General features: G+C 46.0%; 1 protein-coding gene across 3 annotated transcripts in view; it reads right to left on the bottom strand.

The window, feature by feature from the left end:
- The window catches only part of KCNQ4 (potassium voltage-gated channel subfamily Q member 4), a 1,014,801-nt gene extending 993,798 nt beyond the window's left edge, over window positions 1-21,003 (bottom strand). For all 3 annotated transcript variants that reach the window (XM_086955633.1, XM_086955634.1, XM_086955635.1), the window contains exon 1: window positions 18,898-21,003. In XM_086955633.1, the coding sequence (XP_086811759.1) occupies window positions 18,898-19,196 (299 nt within the window). In that variant the 5' untranslated portion in view covers window positions 19,197-21,003. The remainder of the gene's footprint in view (window positions 1-18,897) is intronic.
- Window positions 21,004-21,635: the final 632 nt, after the last annotated feature.

The raw sequence follows: 21,635 nt of genomic DNA, 5'->3' as shown, positions 1-21,635 counted from the left end.
TGCTTAATATTAACTTAATGTTTGAGAAATACATACAATTCTTTATCGATGTTTAGCCCATGTTCCACCGATCTTAATTTGCAAATCCAGGAAGCCTCCCAATTTGCGTAAGCAATGAACTTTGTCCCCCCCTCTTGGATTGTCTGGAAGTAATTCCAACCCATGAAATCTTATTTGGGGTAGTTCAGCCGGGCCATGTTTCTCATTAAACACAACCTGGCTTGGTAGACCACCCACTGGATTCCATAAAGGTGGCCACTGCTCTGTCTGCCCCCACACTTTGGATAAAATCAGAAGCTTTAAATACAATACATCAACTGAACACAAGATCAATTCCTTCATGAATTGTAATACAAAGTTTATGGTATATTCTATTATATGTATTTGCAAAAACATCTATGTAGGCAGTACAATTAGACCTGTAAAGGAAAGAATACAGGAGCACATACGGGCAATCAAAAATGGAAATGCAAGCTACCCTTTGGCAGTACATTTTAATGAGAAACATGGCCCGGCTGAACTATCCCAAATAAGATTTCATGGGTTGGAATTACTTCCAGACAATCCAGGGGGGGGGCTGGATTTGCAAATTAAGATCGGTGGAACATGGGCTAAACATTGATAAAGAAATGTATGTATTTCTCAAAGATTAAGTTAATATTAAGCACTGGATAGATATGACATATTGCAGCACTTAGTGTTGGTAGAGTAACATCTATGATATGTATGTCATGAATAGGGCTCCCGGTTTTCCGTTTTTACGGATATTTACATATAAATACAGACGGAAATCTATATTTCCTTTGTCTGTATTTATATATAGAAACGGCAAAACACTAGCAAATGTTGCCGTGTTGCCGCTGCATGCAGTTTCCTTTGCACACCGAAATTCATTTAAATCCCTTTTAATCAGGGTCTTTTAGCGCCCTCATGTGGACCTATTGGCTCAGGGTCTTTCAAGGACGGCCGATCCCCTGAGCCAATCTGCAGCAAAGGGGTTAAGCAGGTCCCTGTGGGGCGTGAATGCCACACTGGACAACCTTGGCTTTCCAAGTGCACAAAACAACAAAACAAGATGGAAACAAAAGAGAAGACTGTGCAGTCATCACTCAGCGTGTTTGCTCTTCAGGTTGAGCTGATGTGTTGACAGCTCCTGAGACTGAAGTGAGGGGCAGCTGAGGTGCGAAATTTCTCACGCTTGTGCCCGAGACATTGCGTGCCTCCCTGCTGTATAACGCGTTGTTTACAGTGTGAAGACCAGATATCAAAGTGTGCCATCACCCAGTTTCAGGGCACCTGTACAGTTTACAGGCGGTTGGAGTTGACGGCAGAATATGTACGCGAAGTGAGGGTACCAGGGTTGGGCACGGTTCCAAAAGAACAACCCAAACAATGACAAATGTGCATCAGTTGGGCGGAACAAACTTTTGAAAAGCCTATTACAAGTGTGACTCCAAGGATGCATTTTTTGCTGCCAAATGATGCACCACGTAGAGTTATGGCCAGTACTCTATTTTACAGTCAGGACTGGTGTTCTTATTTTAATGTCCATTAAGAAAATTGGGAAATTAATTAACAGCTTAACTTTTGCACCATTGTACCAAAACATATATTTGTTGGTGAGTGAATTGGGTTGGGGAAGCCAGTATTACCTGTACCACAGGGTAAAAAAACAAAGCACCCAGAATGAAATATTTTCCAGGCTAATATGAGTTATTGACATTTGTCTCTCAGCCATGGAGTTTCCGTCATCAGCAATTCTCCTCCATTTTTCCACAAGGGTAGTTCAAACATGAAAGGCTAAATATCCTAGTTTCAGTGGTCTTTATTTCATTAAAAAAACCAGAAAGAGCCTCAATGTCTGCAAAGTCTCGTGAAATGCACATGTGATTGTACTACAATGGCAAAGTTTTCAGATGAATGTATTGTGTTCACCAATAACAACCGGGCACTGGTGTGCATTGTCAATTTAAATAAATGTGGAAAAATACTAGCTGTAGTGGCGCCTTTTGCGTGTGGCAAAAATGAATGTGGATAAATACAGACGGAAATGGCCAAAAAATAAATACCATAAAACCGGGAGCCCTAGTCATGAACTGTGATACCTGTGACCTGTTTTACATTTCAATGCAATGCTTAAAGTGTATACTATGTATGGACCTTGGGTGTTATGGTACAAAACGATAAATAATTTGGATTGAAACTTGCTATATATCCTGATGTTGTAATGGTTAAGATGTATACTGATCATATAGAAAATTATATAACCTAGATCAATAGTACAATTCTAATAGACATACGGACTTTGCTGAATTGTACATGCCATTTATCCTGGTCTTGAAGTGTTCATTATGTATATGGACTATGCAAAAATATGTGCTTAAGAAATTAAAATTGGGTGTTATCTGTATACGGATCAAGATGTAACGTATACCTAAGGTTGCTAGATGGAGAAACAATGTATTGTGTATGTTCATTTACACATATACTGGGTTACTTTTATACACTTGTATCTCTATACTTCTATCTAACAATAATTCTCATGCTTTGTCCTCCTGTAACATTTGTCCTGCAGTAGATACTCTTTTCTTGCTTTTCTCTTTTCTACAGTCTGTCTCTTTCTATATATTTAGTCCCTCCAGAATATTAGAACAAGGAAATCTCTCATACTAGTCTGTTTTGACACACATATGATTTATGGATTTTCAGTGAAAATGTGAAATTAATACCAAGAAGATGCCTTTTTTAGATGCGTGCCTCTCTACATGAAATACACAGTGGAATATACTATTTAATTATGCAATGGCCGTGAATGGTCATAGCTATTAACATCGCTATAAATTAACAATAGACTTGGTGCGGTGAGATAAAGATTTCAGTTGAAGTCTGAGGATATGAACAAGTGTGGAATTATATTTTGCATACTTTTTAATGCGGCTTAACACACCGCGGTGGCATAAAGTTGCAGTTCAAAATAACATATGAACTACAATAATGGCAGACGGGATCTCTTCCCTATACGCGAGTACGTGGATATGTACCATCTCCTCACGTGATGCCAGAACGGGACGTCGTTGATAATAGTTTTAATGGTGATCCTATCGGCAGGGCTAGTGTTACCCGTCCATAGAGTGAGCTGGAGGCTATCAAAGTCGGGTGAGTTTAAGCATGGTGCTTTTTATATATATTCATGTGACGCTGTGATAGATACGCGCGTTTCTGAACATTGAAGAGCGGCTTGGTTACAAATACAGATGTTATTTTATAGTTGCTGTTTCCAAATACGAAAGCTTGAAAACATTACCATATGAGGCTTCGACTTACACAATTTCTTCCGTTTCTCGGGCCTACCAGCGCTTTTTAGCGGAGTAAGTTACTGTGAAATACTACTATACTTAAGAGAAGTATTAGAAAGTTTTTGACATATGGTGAGTGTTAATGGAGGAGTATTTTAACAGATGCTATGTAGCCTAAATCGGACCTGTCAATCATGACGTTGCTAGATGGGATCTTTACAGAATCCTAGTATCCTTAAGCGTATTTTATATATAAGAATAATTTCTTTTGGTTATGACAATACAAGTCGTACTTAATATGGTACACCATACCCAACATTGTTGCGAGATAGGGTTTCACAATAGGAAAATACAGAGATGTCTAAACACGATTCAGTGTTCATCATTCCTACTTCTTTCCAACATCAATTGGATGTAGGCTGTGTTGATGAGATTTGATTGTCACTACAAATGTCTTAAATTCTAAATTCTAAATTGGGATAGAGGTCCCTTTGATCTCTTTTAGTTGTACTTGTTTTCTTTATGGGTCACACCTGAGTTTTTTCTTTTCTTTTAATACACCTACCCTTAGTTTAAATATCTAAGATTGTGTTAAATGATCTTATTAACAGCCTTGAAAAAGTCGTCTCACGACGAAAAACGTGTTGACTGTCTCATTGTTGTAACGACGTGTCAACAGTGGTGAAGATCTCTGATTACCACATATGTTTTGTCATTATTACGATTGGTCTCTTTACTGTCATTAAACTGTAGATAACTTTTTTGTGCTGTGCTCTGTCCTTCAATGTACTATTTCATATATACACAGAGGTTTCCTCTATATGTAGATTAACATTGCGAATGGCACGGTGTTAGACATTGAGCACCCTGGAGGACAATTTTGTTGCCCTATACTTTTGATAAAAAGAGTAGGGAGGTGCTGGCTGGTGTTGTGAACCACTGCCATCAATCTTTTCTTTATATTCATGGACATGATGATGTAATTACTATGTTGACAGACAGCATGAACTGACAAAAACATAAAACATAATAGGATGGGACTGCAGAAGGTAAAGCAACTGAAAACACGTGCGGCGAGCAAGAAAATAAAAAAAAATAAACTACATTCCTCAGCCCTTGTGCTGCTCCAGGCCAGGCTTTTTCTTTGAATTCTGGGACTTGTAGTTTTGTTTTTGTTTTTTAATGCAATAATTAAGACTACAAGTCCCTGAATTCAAAGGCAAAACCTGGGTTGGAGTGGCTAGAGAAAATTGTGAGAGTGTTCCGAAAAGTTAGACTTACCCCTATCGTCTACCATCTTTCCCCACCTTCTACCCTTGCTCCCCAACTCCCCACCCCTTCCTTCCCTCTCTCACCCTCTGCACTCCCTCCCTTAGCCCGTTCCCCCACCCGCCCGTTCTCCCTCACTCTCTGCACTCCCTCCCGTATCCCGCTCCTCCATCCCTCCCCGTCCTCCCTCACCTTCTGCACCGCCTCCCTTATCCCATTCCCCCACTCCTCACCGTCCTACCTCACCCTCTGCACTCCCTCCCGTATCCATCGAGCAACCCAACACTCCACGCTCAGCTCTCCTCTCCCTGGAAAATAAACTTGATTCTCTCATCTCTTCCATTTCCCAGCCTTTAGCGTCCATCTCACTTTTAAGCACCAAGATGTCCCTCTTCCCTAATATCCTTTTGAGGAGTTACTTGCTCCCGCACCCCTATAAAGCCAACCACAGTCTGTCCTCTGCAGACATTACCAACTTACTAGCCAACTACAAGACCACCAACGTCACTCCTCCTCCACCTTCCTATCCTAATAATTCTATGTAATTCACTATTCAGACCATCTCCTCTGTAAGAACTCACCAGCCCCCCTCTTATCCGGCACCCTCATTCAAGAATGTTATCCCTATCTCCCTTAACAGCCCTAACACCCCCATCACCAAAACAGTTGCGTCAGAGCTGCATTGTTTGCTCCACAACTGCAGATCGGCAATCAAACACAAACTGGAAATCTCTGACACTATCACCCACTACAATCTTGATATGCTCTTCCTCACTGAGACCTGGTTTAACGATTCCTCTCATACTTTGATTGATCTTCTTGTTCCCACTGACTACTCTATCCTCAGAAATGACAGAACAGACAAAATTGGGGGCGGTGTCGCTATCATCTTCAGGAACTCCCTTCAAATGAAAGCCTTCCCTACCACCCTTTCCGTACATTTAAATGCCTATTCCTAAAACTTCAAATACATCACGGCTCACCCTTTAGATTCCAGCTCATCTACCACCCGCCTGGTAACTGCTCTTCCTTTGTGGAGGAACTCCCTGACTTCATCAGTGATCAATTTTCTCAAAGTAGAGACAGACAGATCTTCCTGGGTGACTTTAATCTCCATTGGGGATCTTTGGAAGACTCGGCTGCCAACAAGCTTGCCACCTTTCTCTCAGCCATTGATCTCTTCCAACATTGCTCGGAAACCACACATTCCAAGGGCTCAATTTTGGACCTTGTTATATGCAAAGCAGACCTACTGGCCACTGCTCCGCCCATCCATGTAGACTGGTCTGACTACTTCCTCTTTCCCTTCCGTTTTCACCTATTGCACATTATAACTCCCGGCCAACCTAAAAGAGCTACTACCTGGTTCCGCAACACTAAAATCATTGATCTTGACACTTTTTGTGATACTGCTATGCAGTCACTTCCTAGACTAGACCCTAACGTGTATGTCAATGCACTCACCTCTCAGTGCCTCTCAGTACTAGCAGTCAAAATCGACAATGTCCCTCCACTCCAAAGCAAAAGGAAAAGACCCACCCCCTCAGCACCTTGGTTCAATGAAGCTCTCTGCAATAAAAGGTAGAATCTTAGAATCCTGGAGAAACATTGGAAAACATCTCCTTCCACCTCCAATCTCTCCCTTTTACTTTCAGCAAGATCCAAATATCACAACCACATCTTCCATGAAAAAGCATCACATTTCAGATCCCTCCTTGACTCAGCCAAAAACAGACCCAAAAAACGTTTTGACCTCATCAAAAACCCAAACTGTTCTCCCGAAACCATTAAGACTGATGATTCCACAAAGGAAGCAGCAGACTTCGCTATATTCTTTGATAAAAAGGTCAAAGCACTGGTGGATCAGGTCACCAACCCCACACCCATTGAGGCGCTAAAATCCTTAGCCACCTGGCAGAACTTTGACGTCATCTCGGAAGATGACCTCAAATGCATCCTCGAAACCAAACCCTCCAACCATTCTTCTGACCCGATCCCTAGCGTCATCGCCATTGATTTCTACACCCATACGCTCTCTTACTGGACCAGGCTAGTTAATCTCTTCCTCAGTCAAGGCTCCCTCCCTGTTGCCCTCAAATCAGGTCAGGTTACCCCTCTCCTAAAAAAAACCTCCGCTGATGCGAGCAACATCAACAACCTCCGCCCTATCACCAACCTCCCTTTTCTTTCGAAAATCACCGAAAATGTGTTGCCAAACAACTTTCCATACATATTACGGACAATAATCTCCTCGACGTTTTCCAGTCTGGCTTCATCCAAAATTGCAGCACTGAAACAGCCCTGCTGCAAGTGATTGATGATGCGCTGCATATACTTAACTCTGGGGAATTGTGCCTTCTGATTCTTCGAGACCTCTCTGCAGCCTTTGACACTGTTAATCATAGCACCCTTCTCAACACTCTTCAACAAAGAATGGGATTGGATGGGACAGTGCTAAAATGGTTTACCTCTTTCCTCTCGGACAGATCCCAAATGATCAAGATAGCGAACAGTCTTTCATCTCCAGTGGCTGTAGGTCATGGCGTCCCCCAAGGTTCTATCCTGGCACCCACTTTGTTTAATCTCTACCTGGAACCATTAGGGAACCTCCTAAGCAAATCTGGGATCCATTACCATCTTTATGGGGAATACACTCAAATTTATCTCAAAGTGTCTTCCGCACACGATCTCTCACTACTCAACTCTACTCTCAACTCTATTCACAACTGGATGTTAGCTCACCAACTCATTCTAAATCCTGCCAAAACTGAATTCCTCCTCCTTTCTACCGCTCTCTCACCTCCTCCTGTTCAATCTTGGATGGATCAGCTGAACTTACTCAGAAACAAGCGCATCATTGTTGACAGCGTTAAATCCCTAGGCGTCATTCTTAAGAAAAGACTCAATCTAATCTCCCACATCAACTCTATTGATAAGAACGCAAGTTACCAGTGGCACCTTTTGTGGGGGATCGGTCGGTTCTTCCCGGAGAAAGACTTAAAAAACCTTGGTACAATCTCTGGTTCTCTCAAGACTAGATTATTGCAATTCTCTTCTGACGGGCCTACCTAAATCCCACCTCTCCTCTCTCAAATCCATCCTTCATTCAGCAGCTCGCTTAATTTCAGGGTATAAACGAAGCAACCATGTCACTCCTATCCTGTCCTCTCTTCGATGACTTCCAATCGAGGCACAATCCATTTACAAAACTGCCTGCATCACAAACAAAGCCTTGCACACATCCTCCCCTCATTACCTGGCGAGTAAATTGAAATTGTCCGGATGCTATCGACCTTCTCGCAATGCGGAAAAGCTCCTGCTTGAGCCCCCTGCCTTCAAAGGGGAAAGATCGATGGCGCAATCCTTCTCAGGCAATGTGGTGAGAATCTGGAACTCGCTTCCCCCATTGCTCCATTACACCTCCTCTACCCGGATCTTCAAAGCTGACCTCAAATCTCTTCTTTACCAAAGACACTTTCAGAACTAATGCTTTCATTCTCAGGCCCCTCGAGGAAGTTCGTTCGTCATTGTAAATTTTTATTTTTTCCTCTACATTCCTCACCCCTGCGTGCTGTGTTGGATTTTGTGTTAGTGTACCCTTCATTTTAAGTCTCCTATTTATCTTTGTAATGTTCTATTATGTAACACTTTTCTCTTGTAACGTAACGCGCTTTATAAAAATGCACTAAATAAATATATTTAAAAATTCCTAACGGAGTCTCCTGTGAGACTCGCCAAGGTCCGAGCCTTAAGTATGTAATCAGGGAGGAACGCTGAGTCCGTTTCAGACAGGCCTAACTCAAGGCGGAGATGTGCTAAGTTCTCAAGTTTCCCGGGTCCACATCCAGTCAGGCTTTTGTGTCATATTATGGGGTTTCCGAATCGTTTGTCCAGGTGCTTAATCAAGACAACAAGTCCCAGAATGCAATGAATAAACTGGATTGAGTGCGCGAGTCTCGCATTGAACCCAGTGACCCGAGAGCTCTGAGTTCTAAATTTAACCGTTTGGTTCCAGTGACATCATAGGCTAAAATCCTGTAACCTGAGACTGCTATAACCTTAAAGTTCAACCGTTCCATTTAAGGAGCAAGTCAATGCGCTTCCCTTCTGAAGCCATCCTTTCTGGGAGGCTCAGCATCACTGGCTGCCTCGCGGGAGAGACGTCGGCTATTGGAGAGTGCGCTGCATGTTCCGAAACCGCGATCTTACAATAAAACCCTGGAGACCGTCACGTGATGCAGCTCATTCCAACACTCCGGGAAGAGCATTCAGAAAAAGAAAGAGTCCGGTTTACCAGCGGCGGCATGTCCGAGTGCTTCACAGACGGACCTCAGGGCCCTTATCGTTCCAGGAGCCGGACAACTGGAAAAAAAAGGAAATGAGTCGCGAAGCTACAATAAGCAAACTTTTTCTGTTTTGCAGTTTTTGACAACAGCGAGCTCTTGACAAGGGGCTACACAGGAGCGCTTTACATGAGCACCACTTACAGAAAGGCATACAGTGGCGTAGCCAGGCTGTATGCCGCCAGTGACGGCCGCATCTAAGGAGGGAGAGGGGGTTGCTGGCGATTCCTGTGGCCGCTGCCCCGAGACGGCCACAGGTAAAGGGGGGGGGGGGGGGACGGGGCGGGGCGCTGCCCCGCCCCCAAAACTCGTTCCACCGGGGGCTGATCGTCCTCTCTTACTACGCCACTGAGGGCATACGTTTTTTAATTTTTTGCACGTGGTGATTAAGTGATATTCCCAGATTCCAGGGATATTGAGCAGGGACGGACTCAAACCAGATTCCCATGTTCCAAAATTGGTAACTCCGGCTGTTAAGTCACGCCTCCTCCACTACTCTTTACAGCGTTGTATCAGTGGAAAACGCACGTGTGGAGGACAGGAGCACCAGGGCCCCGTGACAAAACCAGGCCAGACCTGGAGACACAGAACTCCCGCGTTTCCCAGATCCAGTCCTGAGTATCTCATCCAGGCCAGGTTTTGTATTGCAGTCTAGGATGTGTTAGTGCTGTTGATCCATTGTAGAATGGGGGATACAAGTTTGATGTAAAGCTAAAACTTGGCCTGGATCAGCTCTTTACGCTTGTGAACTTGGGAATCTTGAGAGCTCTAGAATCGCATGCGGCCACACACGAGTTTACAATAAATAGGCGCCCCATTCTATCCTGCCTTTAGCACTGACCCCAGGTTCAACCTTCATAGTGCCCTGGAGCCAGGAGAACGTTAAAAGAATGGGCAATGGAGTGAATGGGAGGAAAGATGAAGGAAACTGAGGGGAGAATAAAGATGGGAGAGGAAGCAGAAAGGTAAGGAATGGAATTAAAGCGAGACGAGCAAGTGAAGATGGACAAGTAGGAATGGCCATTAAAGGAGGAACGCAAGTGGAGAATACAGGAAGGAATGGAAAGAAATATAGAAACGAAGGTAAAGTGACATGGTTGTGAAGAATGGACGTTTTGATGGGAGAGGGAAAAGGAATGGTACTAAAGAATGGTGAACAATTGGAGAGTGATTGGAAGGAATGGAAGAAGGGATTGGGAGACCAGACAGGAATGGAAGGAAATTAACGGAATTAAAGATTGGGAGCGAATCGGGAGGAAAGGAAGCTGGACGAGAACACCAAAATCGGAGAGGAATGAGAAATTCTAGAATTCACGCCATCACACCACTTCAAGTAATAATGCCCAATTGGGTGTAGAAATTAACCACAATTATTATTCATGATGAAGATTAGCCTACAAAACACAGGAACAACAGAAGACAAGCGGTTATTGTGTGTGGTGCTTTTTTCCCCACTAATTATTAAGTGTGAAATGCGTTCTTGCACCGTACATTTATTCTTGAACATATTTCATGCTAAAATATAACACTAAATGACAGATTTACATTTTGTCTAATAATGCTTAAATAGATTCATGTTGCCAACATTTATCATAATTGTGTAAAACCAAATTATGTGAATGTCTCACACCTCAAAAATGGAGGAAGAATTGAAGGTCAATATACAAAGAATGAGTTGGGAATACAGGGTAAGAAATAGACGTAAGTACACAAAGAACTTGTTGATGGATATAGAGGAAAAATGGAAGTAAAATGCGGGGGATGAGCTGGGGTAGAGGGTAAGAAATGGAAGGAAAATGCAGGGAGTGGGCTGAGGGTTTGTAAAGAGGAACACATGGATTAGATTTCGGTGGCATTTTAATGATGCCAGCGAAACTAAGAAATTTGCAAAATATACCCTCATTCAATGTCATTTTAAAAAAATGTAAGCAAGTGTGTTTTATAGCATAAAAAAGTCTTTTGTGATACAAGAGGATGACTCATTCGCTAGGAAATGGTAACACTGTGGGGCATTTTCTACCTGAATCAGCCTCTTGATGCGTCTTGTTGAACTTTTTTTTACGTTTGGTGCAAACTTGCTTAAAAATAATAAAAAGTAATGCGGGATACCAACAAGCCACCTTTTGCTCTGGAAGTGTAATTTCATGAAACAAAATGCACAATTTGCTCACCCCTGAAAGATACAAAGAGTACTGAGGGGGGTACGATAGTAGTAAGTATGCAGCAAGCTTGAGGCTAATTCGCGGGAATGTCCATAACGAAGCCGAGTGGGTTGAGGCGTGTACTAGTGCGCAAAGAAAGTAAATGTGTATTCATTCATTCATTCATTCATTTCTGCTTTGAATTAAGAAGTCGCCTTTTAGCCATACAGGAGCAGATGTGGACACAATGACAATAGCCAAATTCAAGAGATGCAGACAGTACCTGCATTCAGTGGTCCAAAGGATGTAGGAGCGGGATTAAGGCACACTCCTGCTGAGGGGGTAGACATCACCACCCAACCCTATAGTACTGCATTGAAGAGCCCCCTGGAGACGTACATCGGTAGACCCCTAACTGCTGGGGACAGGCACCCTTCACAGTGACCTGAGACACAGCAGCTCTTGTAGAGCAGACCCTCCAGCTCCCCTTGCTCATGACTGCCCAGAGCGCACTAAGGGTGTTCTCAGTCGAAAAGGGTGGATAGACAGCCATGCTGCCGAGAGCAGTGCACGCTTTGGTACAGGTAACCTGTTATGCATTGTTTACATTGCTTGAATATTTAAAGAGATGTGCCTCACGTTACTGTCCCTTGGCATCAGTGCACCATTTTAGTGCTGCATTGACTTGTATGATATATTAGGCCTGGCTTAGCTGGGTATTTTGTTAGCACCTTTTAAAGCACTTATAGAAATATTGCTATAGGGTGTTTTGAAGTTAAAGGCATGGCCGTTTTAGAATGCTTTTTGCTTTTGTACCTGCATCTTTGTAGCTCTTCACTGTAGCACTACTGTGGTGCATCTCTTACACACTTTTTTGAAGTCAACCCCAGATCAGAATGTAATGCCAAACCAATGCAATATTGTACGTATATGTTGTAACAGTTAGCTTGAAAATAATGATTTTTCAAACAAGGGACTGTTTATTAGAAACAGTAAATTAAATACTAGAGCATACTGTTTGAAGCCTGTGTTAAAAAGAAGGGACACCGTCAATTATGCAGTTAAGAATGCATAATGTAAAAAAAAAAACAACATGTTTTGCTTTGTTAAAAGAAAAAAATCTGTCTGTAGTGGCTCTTCTCTGCAAATTGCACTGAATAATGAGTACTAATTGGAACCAAAATGTTGGGATTTTCTTTACCTTTCAAGAATAGAAAGTTGATTTCGCAATAGACAATGGTAAACCTCCGCAGAGTAGTTTGGGACTGTCATTATGATGAGGAAATCCATATTTCACAGGAAACCATGAAATAATTTCCATATTTCTGCGATCCCTGTGAAACATGGGTTGTTATGCCACTGCAATTAAAGCACCCAAACATGTTAGTGTTTGTAATGAGCTACATCATATTGTACATTGATAATGGTTAAACACACCTGTTTATTTACAACTTCTATACATGGAAAAACAGCATAGTGTAATTATTTGACATCAAGACATCAGACGGGACGAGAAATCTGAGAAGCAAAGAAAACCTTCCCCTTAGTCTAATTCTCTCGGGATCCACCATAATCCTTCTCTGGAGAGGCCTCCAGCGCTTGGAGGGTCTGCCTACTGATATCAGACCTGCCCCAACCCTTCTATCCTCCGACGCTTGTTAAGAACTCACCTGTGCAAACGACCCCTGACCCAGTGATCCCCTACAGTGCTTACAGGATCAGGCCATCAAAAACTGTTCTTCAAGACTTCCAACCCCACGATCCAATGACTCAGGGCATATGTAGGTAATCTCTAATTACCAATTCTTAAAAACCGAATTTTACTTATTCGGTATTTAAGAATTGGTAAATAGCATGTAGGTAAAAATTCAGTAAATGTTACCGAATCAGTAATATTAGGTATTACCGATTCGTATTTACCGATTCGGTAATTCCCATTCATTCCTATGGGCCTGGAGGCCCGTAGGAATGAATGGGAAGCCATTCACTATTACCGATTCGGTAAATACTGAATCAGTAATAGGGGGAACATATTCATGGGCGGCAGGGTGTCACATTGACACCCTGTTGCATCCCTGAATCCAGCTTGTATGCACATGTGGCACACAGACATGCACTAAGGGCATGTATGTCTGCCACATGGCACTTTTAAAAAAAATCACAAAATAGCATTTTTAAAGGTTTTCGATATTTACCACCAACTTGTAGTTGGTGGCAAATAATGAATCCTTAGATAAAAAATGCACTCACTTGAGTGCTCCCTACATAGGATTTAAGGATTTGGTAGTTTACTGATTCAGTATTTTAAGGATTCAGTAATTTACCAATTCCTTAAATTACCGAATCGGTAAATTACCGAATCCTTAAATCCAGCCACCTACATTAGAAAAAGCTAAATACCGGTCAGTAACCGCAAATTTACTGATTAAGCTACCTACATATGGCCCCCAGTGCTTAATTTGAGCAAGTGCTTTCCAGTGCTTGGCCACAGCACGTAATTGCCCAAACCGGCACTTATGATAGTCTGGCACATGGTGGCACTGTTTGTTTTATTTAGAGATGAACCAAACAACAATTGTTTATTAATTTAATACACATAAATATGACTAATACCTGCCACCCAATTCAGCCGTATAGATCTGCAATTGTCTGAAGTGCTGCACTTGTATGAGTGTGATGTTAGTAGGTGTGTTTATACTGTCGCTGGTAGCTCTGGCGGGGAGCAATAGGGTGGTGTAAACTGCAGTGGCCTCCTGGCAAGGTCTCTGGCACTTTAATAAAAAATATTTACAAATTAAGCACTGGCCCAATGCCAAATGGGATAAATGGCTAGTCCGGTCTTGCTCCCCTTACCCTCATAGTACCCCCTAGTGAATCTGTCCAGTGACCTTCCATACCATGTGCACACGAATCTCGAACAGGCAGCTTCTCTTATCCACCGTAGGTACTCAACAGGACATTCAAGCTGTTTATGGCAGGGCCTAGTGGGTGGGGTTGGGGGAGGCAGGAAGGCGCTGAGTATTTTGGGAAATATATCTAAGTTCATGTTTTAAAATTATAGGTAACTTGTTTATAGAATGAAAATTGAGACCAAGTCCTGGGCACACGTTCAGAATAATACATAAGAGTGTCAGTACACAGTTACGGTACTTCATGTGAAAGTATGGTAGGGGTCGACACCAGTAGGTTCTTTAAGTAGAATTATTTTATATATTTCTTTGAATATGTCAAATAAGAGAACCAGCCGACACGTGTTTCGTCACCTGGGTATTGACCTGTGACTCTTCAGGACTGAATGGTGAAAATGGTAATGTGCGATATCGCTGAACTGGTGATAATTCCAATTCCCATACTCTTAGGCGAACCAGCATGAGCGCCAATCTTCCTGCCTTATTCAAAACCCCAGCAGAACCAGTACTCTACTGTTTATAGAGCGAAGCGGATAATTGTTGCCTTATGAACTGGCCACACTTGGGCCTGCCCCTCTGCATGGCAGGGAACTTTGACAACAAAGTGTGGGAGTTTTCACTCCTGTGCCTGTGCCAATGCACAGCATGGCATACGTCACACTCTATAAATACCACATGCGAGCGTACGCCAGGATAGTGGCTGGCATTAGACTCCATGTCGCAACAATATATTCTGTATTTAACTTCCGGTGCCTGGCCTTAGAGTGGAGCTGGTCTCGGCACACAACCAAGCCATTTCACTCTTGTATAGCTGGACAGTGTAAAGAGTGAACTTCCTGTGCGGACTGTGGCAAGAGTGAGCTCCTGAGCTGGACAGTGGAAAGAGTGAACTTCGTGTGTGGACTGTGTCAAGAGTGAGCTCCTGAACTGGATTGTGTAAAGAGTGAGCTCTGTGCGTGGACTGTGTCAAGAGTGAGCTCCTGAACTGGAGTGTGTAAAGAGTGAGCTCTCTGTGTGGACTGTGTCAAGAGTGAGCTCCTGAGCTGGACAGTGTAAAGAGTGAGCTCTGTGTGTGGACTGTGGCAAGAGTGAGCTCCTGAGCTGGACAGTGTAAAGAGTGAGCTCTGTGTGTGGACTGTGTCAAGAGTGAGCTCCTGAGCTGGACAGTGTAAAGAGTGAGCTCTGTGTGTGGCCTGTGTCAAGAGTGAGCTCCTGAGCTGGACAGTGTAAAGAGTGAGCTCCGTTTGTGGACTGTGTCAAGAGTGAGCTCCTGAGCTGGACTGTGTAAGGAGTGAGCTCCTGAGCTGAACAGTGTAAATAGTGAGCTCTGTGTGTGGACTGTGTCAAGAGTGAGCTCCTGAGCTGGATTGTGTAAAGAGTGAGCTCTGTGTGTGGACTGTGGCAAGAGTGAGCTCCTGAGCTGGACTGTGTAAGGAGTGAGCTCCTGAGCTGAACAGTGTAAAGAGTGAGCTCTATGTGTGGGCTGTGTCAAGAGTGAGCTCCTGAACTGGATTGTGTAAAGAGTGAGCTCCGTTTGTGGACTGTGTCAAGAGTGAGCTCCTGAGCTGGACTGTGTAAGGAGTGAGCTCCTGAGCTGAACAGTGTAAATAGTGAGCTCTGTGTGTGGACTGTGTCAAGAGTGAGCTCCTGAGCTGGATTGTGTAAAGAGTGAGCTCTGTGTGTGGACTGTGGCAAGAGTGAGCTCCTGAGCTGGACTGTGTAAGGAGTGAGCTCCTGAGCTGAACAGTGTAAAGAGTGAGCTCTGTGTGTGGACTGTGTCAAGAGTGAGCTCCTGAGCTGGACTGTGTAAGGAGTGAGCTCCTGAGCTGAACAGTGTAAAGAGTGAGCTCTATGTGTGGGCTGTGTCAAGAGTGAGCTCCTGAACTGGATTGTGTAAAGAGTGAGCTCTGTGTGTGGACTGTGGCAAGAGTGAGCTCCTGAGATGGACTGTGTAAAGAGTGAGCTCCGTTTGTGGACTGTGTCAAGAGTGAGCTCCTGAGCTGGACTGTGTCAAGAGTGAGCTCCTGAGCTGGACTGTGTAAAGAGTGAGCTCCGTTTGTGGACTGTGTCAAGAGTGAGCTCCTGAGCTGGACTGCGTAAAGCATGGGCACTCTCAAACATGTTCTCAGTGTCTGCAAAGTACTGTCTGTGGCATGCTCGGGGCCGGACCACTGACAGCAAGACGGGGGACTGGGGTATGAAAGGGGGCGTGAAGCAGTGCATGGTGGGTTGGGTGATGAAATATAGCCAAAGAGGAACACTGAGCAGTACATGGTGTGGACAACAAACCGAGCCTTTACATGAGTTCTGTCTGCCACGAACGCTCTATTTTCATGCACTTAGACTTAAAGTCAAACTATTAACTGTGATTGTTAAAGTGAGAGGGAAAGAGGTACTCATCTGGTGGCTGAATTGCAAAATGTGAAACTAGAAAACCCGGTATCAGTCCTGGCTTCCCCACTTGATGAAATTGTGTTATCCTAGGAAATGGGTTAAATGCCCTTTGCCACCTATTTCTTCATTACCACATTTGTGAGCCCCTTAAAATATACGAGTTCAGCATGTGTGCTGTATAAAACATTCTCTTGTGTTTTATTTAATAAACTATAATGTTTTTCCAATCATATAACAACCAAGGCTACACGAGGTGCACCTGACAAATGACTCACCTCTTGGTACACAAATGGCATTGTTTTTTAGAATGGGGGTGGCACGAATGTTTCTATGATCATGTTTAAGATCTATGCGTAAAGCTTGAGCTCTTGATCGGGACTGTGTAAAGCGTGATCACCTGATCTGGGCTGTGTAAAGGGTGAGCTCCTGATCTGGACTGTGTAAAGCGTGATCTGGGCTGCGTAATGCATGAGCACGTGATAGAGACTGTGTAAAGCGTGAGCTTCTGATCTGAACTGCGTAAAGCGTGAGTTCCTGAGCTGGACTGTGTAAAGGTTGAACTCTTGATCTGGACTGTGTAAAGCGTGATCTCCTGATCTGGGATGTGTAAAGCGTGAGCTTCTGATCTAAATTGCGTAAAGCGTGAGCTCCTGAGCTGGACTGTGTAAAGGTTGAACTCTTGATCTGGACTGTGTAAAGCGTGATCTCCTGATCTGGGATGTGTAAAGCGTGAGCTTCTGATCTAAATTGCGTAAAGCGTGAGCTCCTGAGCTGGACTGTGTGAAGCGTGATCTGTGCTGCGTAAAGCATGAGCACTTGATAGATACTGTGTAAAGCGTGAGCTTCTGATCTGAACTGCATTAAGCGTGAGCTCCTGAGCTGGACTGTGTGAAGCGTGATCTGTGCTGCGTAAAGCATGAGCACTTGATAGATACTGTGTAAAGCGTGAGCTTCTGATCTGAACTGCATTAAGCGTGAGCTCCTGAGCTGGACTGTGTGAAGCGTGATCTGGGCTACGTAAAGCGTGAGCTCTTGATCCGGACTGTGTAAAAGTTGAACTCTTGATCAGGACTGTTTAAAGCGTGAGCCCCTGATCCGGTCTGTGTAAAGCGTGAGCCCCTGATCTTGGCTGCGTAAAGCATGAGCTCTAGATAGAGACTGTGCAAAGCGTGAGCTTCTGATTTGAACTGCGTAAAGCGTGAGTTCCTGAGCTGGACTGTGTAAAGCGTGAGCTTCTGATCTGAACTGCGTAAAGCGTGAATCCCTGAGCTGGACTGTGTAAAGGGCGAGCTCCTGATCTGGACTGTGTGAAGCGTGATCTGGGCTGCGTAAAGCATGAGCTCTAGATCAGGACTGTGTAAAGCGTGAGCCCCTGATCCTGGCCGTGTAAAGAGTGAGCTCCGTGTGTGGCGTGAGCTCCTGATCTTGGCTGTGTAAAGGATGAGACCCTGATCTTGGCTGTGTAAAGCGTGAGCTCCGTGTGTGGCGTGAGCTCCTGATCTTGGCTGTGTAAAGGATGAGCCCCTGATCTTGGCTGTGTAAATGTTTAACTCTTGATCTGGACTGTGTGAAGTGTGCGCTCCTCCTGATCCATGACAAGAGAGGCACCGATGTCCCACAGAAGTGCCTGTGACAAGTTGTAAAGTAAATCTCACCCCACGATTCCCAGGCATCACCCGACATAAGCATATGCTAGAATTTTGCTGGTCACAGCACAAGGCGCTTTGTGCCATGGTGGCACCAAAGTGTGCCAAGCCTCAGTGTCAGGTCTATGTTTGGTATATCACCACTCTCACGGGGCCACCCCAAAAGCCCACGCCTCAACCTCCTCCAGCATTTAGTAGGAGAACTTGAGATGCCGCGTGTTACAGACTTGAGGACCAGGTTTCAGATGCCGAAAGGGGTTCCAGACATGGCACTTGCTTCATGTCAACAGGACCTCCTCTCCCCAAACATGTACCAGTGCCAGCACTCCAGAGCCGCTTGCATTGCTCAGCATATGTCCCTGCAAGACATTAGCACTGCCAAGTTGTGACGTTCATGCAGGCCCTGCACGGACAACAAAAAGTGGCAGTGTTTGAGGTAACCCTGTCGCACAGTAACAAACACACGTCAGCTCAGGGGTACTTTCAGGACAGGTCCTGGTGCGTCCCTGCTGCAAACACACAGGACCCGCCATGAATGCGTGCGTCTATGTCAGATATTCAGTGGCACCTGCCCCCGAAGGACACTGGACCACTTGCAGGTGTAAGAACTAAACAATGGGTGGCTGGGGGTTTACCCCACACCTCAGCCCCCTCAAGCTTCTAACAATGGCACATACAGAGGGCACAGGTCCTTACACATGCAGTACCAGCCATCCATCCTGGCATGGGTCCGTCCAAGGCCTTCTGGACCTCTGTGTGTGCTCACGCGACCCCGCGTCCCCCCCCTCGTGGCACGCATGCGCCAAGACTTCGCGAGCCAGATCACACCCACCCACAGGGCACCAACCTTTCACCTTTCATTTCTCAGGCCGAAGCCTGGGGCGCCTGCCCATACTCACATGAAGGCGTGGTAGATGAACGCCCAGCCCCGGGGTCTCTCCAGCACGTTGTACAAATAGTTCTGTAACCGCCGGTAGCGCTTGTTCGAGGCAGCGTTCCTGGACCCCGATCCTGGGGGAGCTGGTAACGGGGTCCCCAGCAGCCCCAGTCGCTTGGGACTGCCTGGGTCGCTGCGGACGGTGGTGAGGGCCACAAACTCCACCCGGCTGTCCTGGCAGGAAGAGCTGGGGGCCAGTGAGAGCGTGGAGAGGCGTCCATTGTCGGTCTGGGGTGATAAGGGGTCTTCCTCGGTGATCATGATGGGGGGCACTTAGCGGGGCCCAGGGGGCAGGCGGGCAGGAGAAGCGGGGTCCCCTGTGCTCATCCCCGCTAGGCAAATGTCTTTCCAGGCTGCCTTCAACCAACTTCGCATTCAGGTGACGTCACTGTGGTGGGGGCACCTAGGACCCCCACTCCTAGAGCAATAGCGAATGGGCAGAATCAATGGTAAAGTTGCTTACTGCCCTGGCAGTGATATGGCACGGTGATGCATATACTGGCACTGCTTGGACTATAAGGTCTCCTTTCCTGGCACGGCTGCACTTTCTATTGCTTTACTGGCACTTATTGGGGCAGAAAGCCTTTTCCTGCTTTATGTGATCACCCAGTCTCTTTGTCGTCCTCGGCACTGGCACTGATGAGATCACAGTACGAAGTCCTGCTATGTTGGCACTGGTAAGATCATCTCCTCCTATCCTGGTGCAGCTAACATTACCGGGCTTTCTCCTGAACTGGCAAAAATATCCCGACCACTTTCTGTTCCAGCATCAATCGGTCCAAAGATGTGTTTCTGGTCTGCTGCCTCAGCGCGCTGAGACTTGTGACTGAGCGCCCCACTGGGAGCACAGAGCTCTTCTGGAATGTGTGAGGTCCAGGTGTGTGCCACTCACCCCGGAGTCACGCCGCCTGCCATGGCACAGTGGGCGCGCTGCAGCCTTCCTCTGGCGGGACACTTTTTGCGTCACACAAAGTCTTGGTCTGACATTTTTATGGTGACATTGTTTTCATGCCGGCACATGCCTAACTTCGGCTTCGCGTCTGGCAGTGTCAAGGGCCGGCCTTGGGGGCACACGTCTTCTCCCTGCCTTGTCACGGTTTAAAAAGTCAACTCCTACCCTGCAACAAAGGCAAGTGTTGCCTTCGCCTTCCTTGGCACACAATACAGTGCTCCCTCCTTTTCTTTCTTTTCAAAGTTGCCCCTCCTTGCCTTGGCACAGGTTGGTGTATTCACTTTTCCTTGCCTTGGGACATGCGGTTGTGGTCTCCTTCCCTCTGTCAAGTGTTTGTCTTGTCTTGGTTACCTTGGTAGTAGTTGAGTTCAGACTCCATGCTTGGCGCTGCTTCGTGTAGTGTGTATTTCCCCCTTGACGCGGGATGGGTGAGTGGCCACTGCCCTGGCACAGGCAAATGGGTATTCTATTTCCTGCCCAGGAATGAGTTGTATTGTCTTCTACTGTCCTTGCACGGCCCAGGAATTAATTGTATTGGTTTCTACCCTGGCACAGGTAGGAGAGGTGTCTCTTCCTGTCCTTGAACGAGTTGTTTTGCCTTTTACTGCCCTAGCACAGGCACGTGCGGTGCTTCTTAGTGTCCTGGAATGAGTTTTGCTGCCGCCTACTGCCCTGACATAGGTGGGAGGAGTGTCTCTCTTGCAGTTCTGGTACAAGTTGGTGTGTTGTCTCCTTTTGTCCCGGCAAAGGATGGTGTCTTCTCTCGCCCTCCCCTGGTGACGAATGCAGCTTGGTCTCGCTCCGCCCTGGCACACTGGAGTTGCCCCTCGCGGCTCTGGCACAGTTACTATTGCATTCCTTGCACTGAAATCCCTCTGTTTTTACGTTGCCCGTCTGGTCCTGAATACGTCACTGCTGTCCTCTCGTGCCCTAGTCGGGTGTTTGCTACTTCTCCGGGCCCTGGCAGTTTTAGAGGAGTTGTTTCGTGCGTGCGGGGTCCTTCTCTTACTGAAGTCTTGCCCCGTTCTGCCAGCCCTCCGGCGTCGTGTCTATGGGCGCCTTCACTACAACAGCTGCTACTCCCCCCCTGGTTTGCCCACCGCTGGCTCTCCGCTGCTGCCGGGCCCTGGGCGGGCACAGAGAGCGACCAACCAGAGGGAGCGAGGGCTCCACGAACCGGCTGCTGCGGAGGCTCCCGCGGGGGAGGAGCCGGGCTTTTTCCCGACTCTACGGGACGTGTAAGTGACATGGGAGGTCTGTGGAACGTCAGGAGCCCGGCTCTGCCCCTCAGTCCTGCCCCCTCAGGCGTTCTCCTGCCCCTCCCGGACTGCAGTCCGAGTCTCCCCCTCCTGCCTGTAACACAGCCTGCTCTTTATTCCTGCTGCCCCCTCCCCTTCAGCTGCCGTCCAGCAGCTCCGAGACTGTTCTCTACTCACTCACCCATGCTGGCTGTCCCACCTGCCTGCACCCCCTCTGCTCCCCTCCCAGCGGCCCTCGCTTTCTCGTTCCCTACGCACAGCCCTCCACCGGAAGACGTTTTACTCTCATAATAAAGAGACTTCACGTTTACACACACAGCGGACCCATGCTCGCTTCCCTCCCCTACCCTCACTCGCTGTTCCTTTTCCTCCATTCTCACTCTCTCTTTCCCTAACATCTTCCCCATCTATTTCTTCACCCACAATCTCACCATTCAGCTTAAGGTGCTCTCTGTTCCCTCCTTCAAAACCCACCACCCACCACTCCTT

The sequence above is a fragment of the Lissotriton vulgaris genome, chromosome 2_1 (assembly GCF_964263255.1).
Source record: "Lissotriton vulgaris chromosome 2_1, aLisVul1.2, whole genome shotgun sequence".
NCBI lineage: Eukaryota > Metazoa > Chordata > Amphibia > Caudata > Salamandridae > Lissotriton > Lissotriton vulgaris.
The sequence above is the reverse complement of the archived record's forward strand: the minus strand, read 5'-3'. Positions and strand labels throughout refer to the sequence as shown.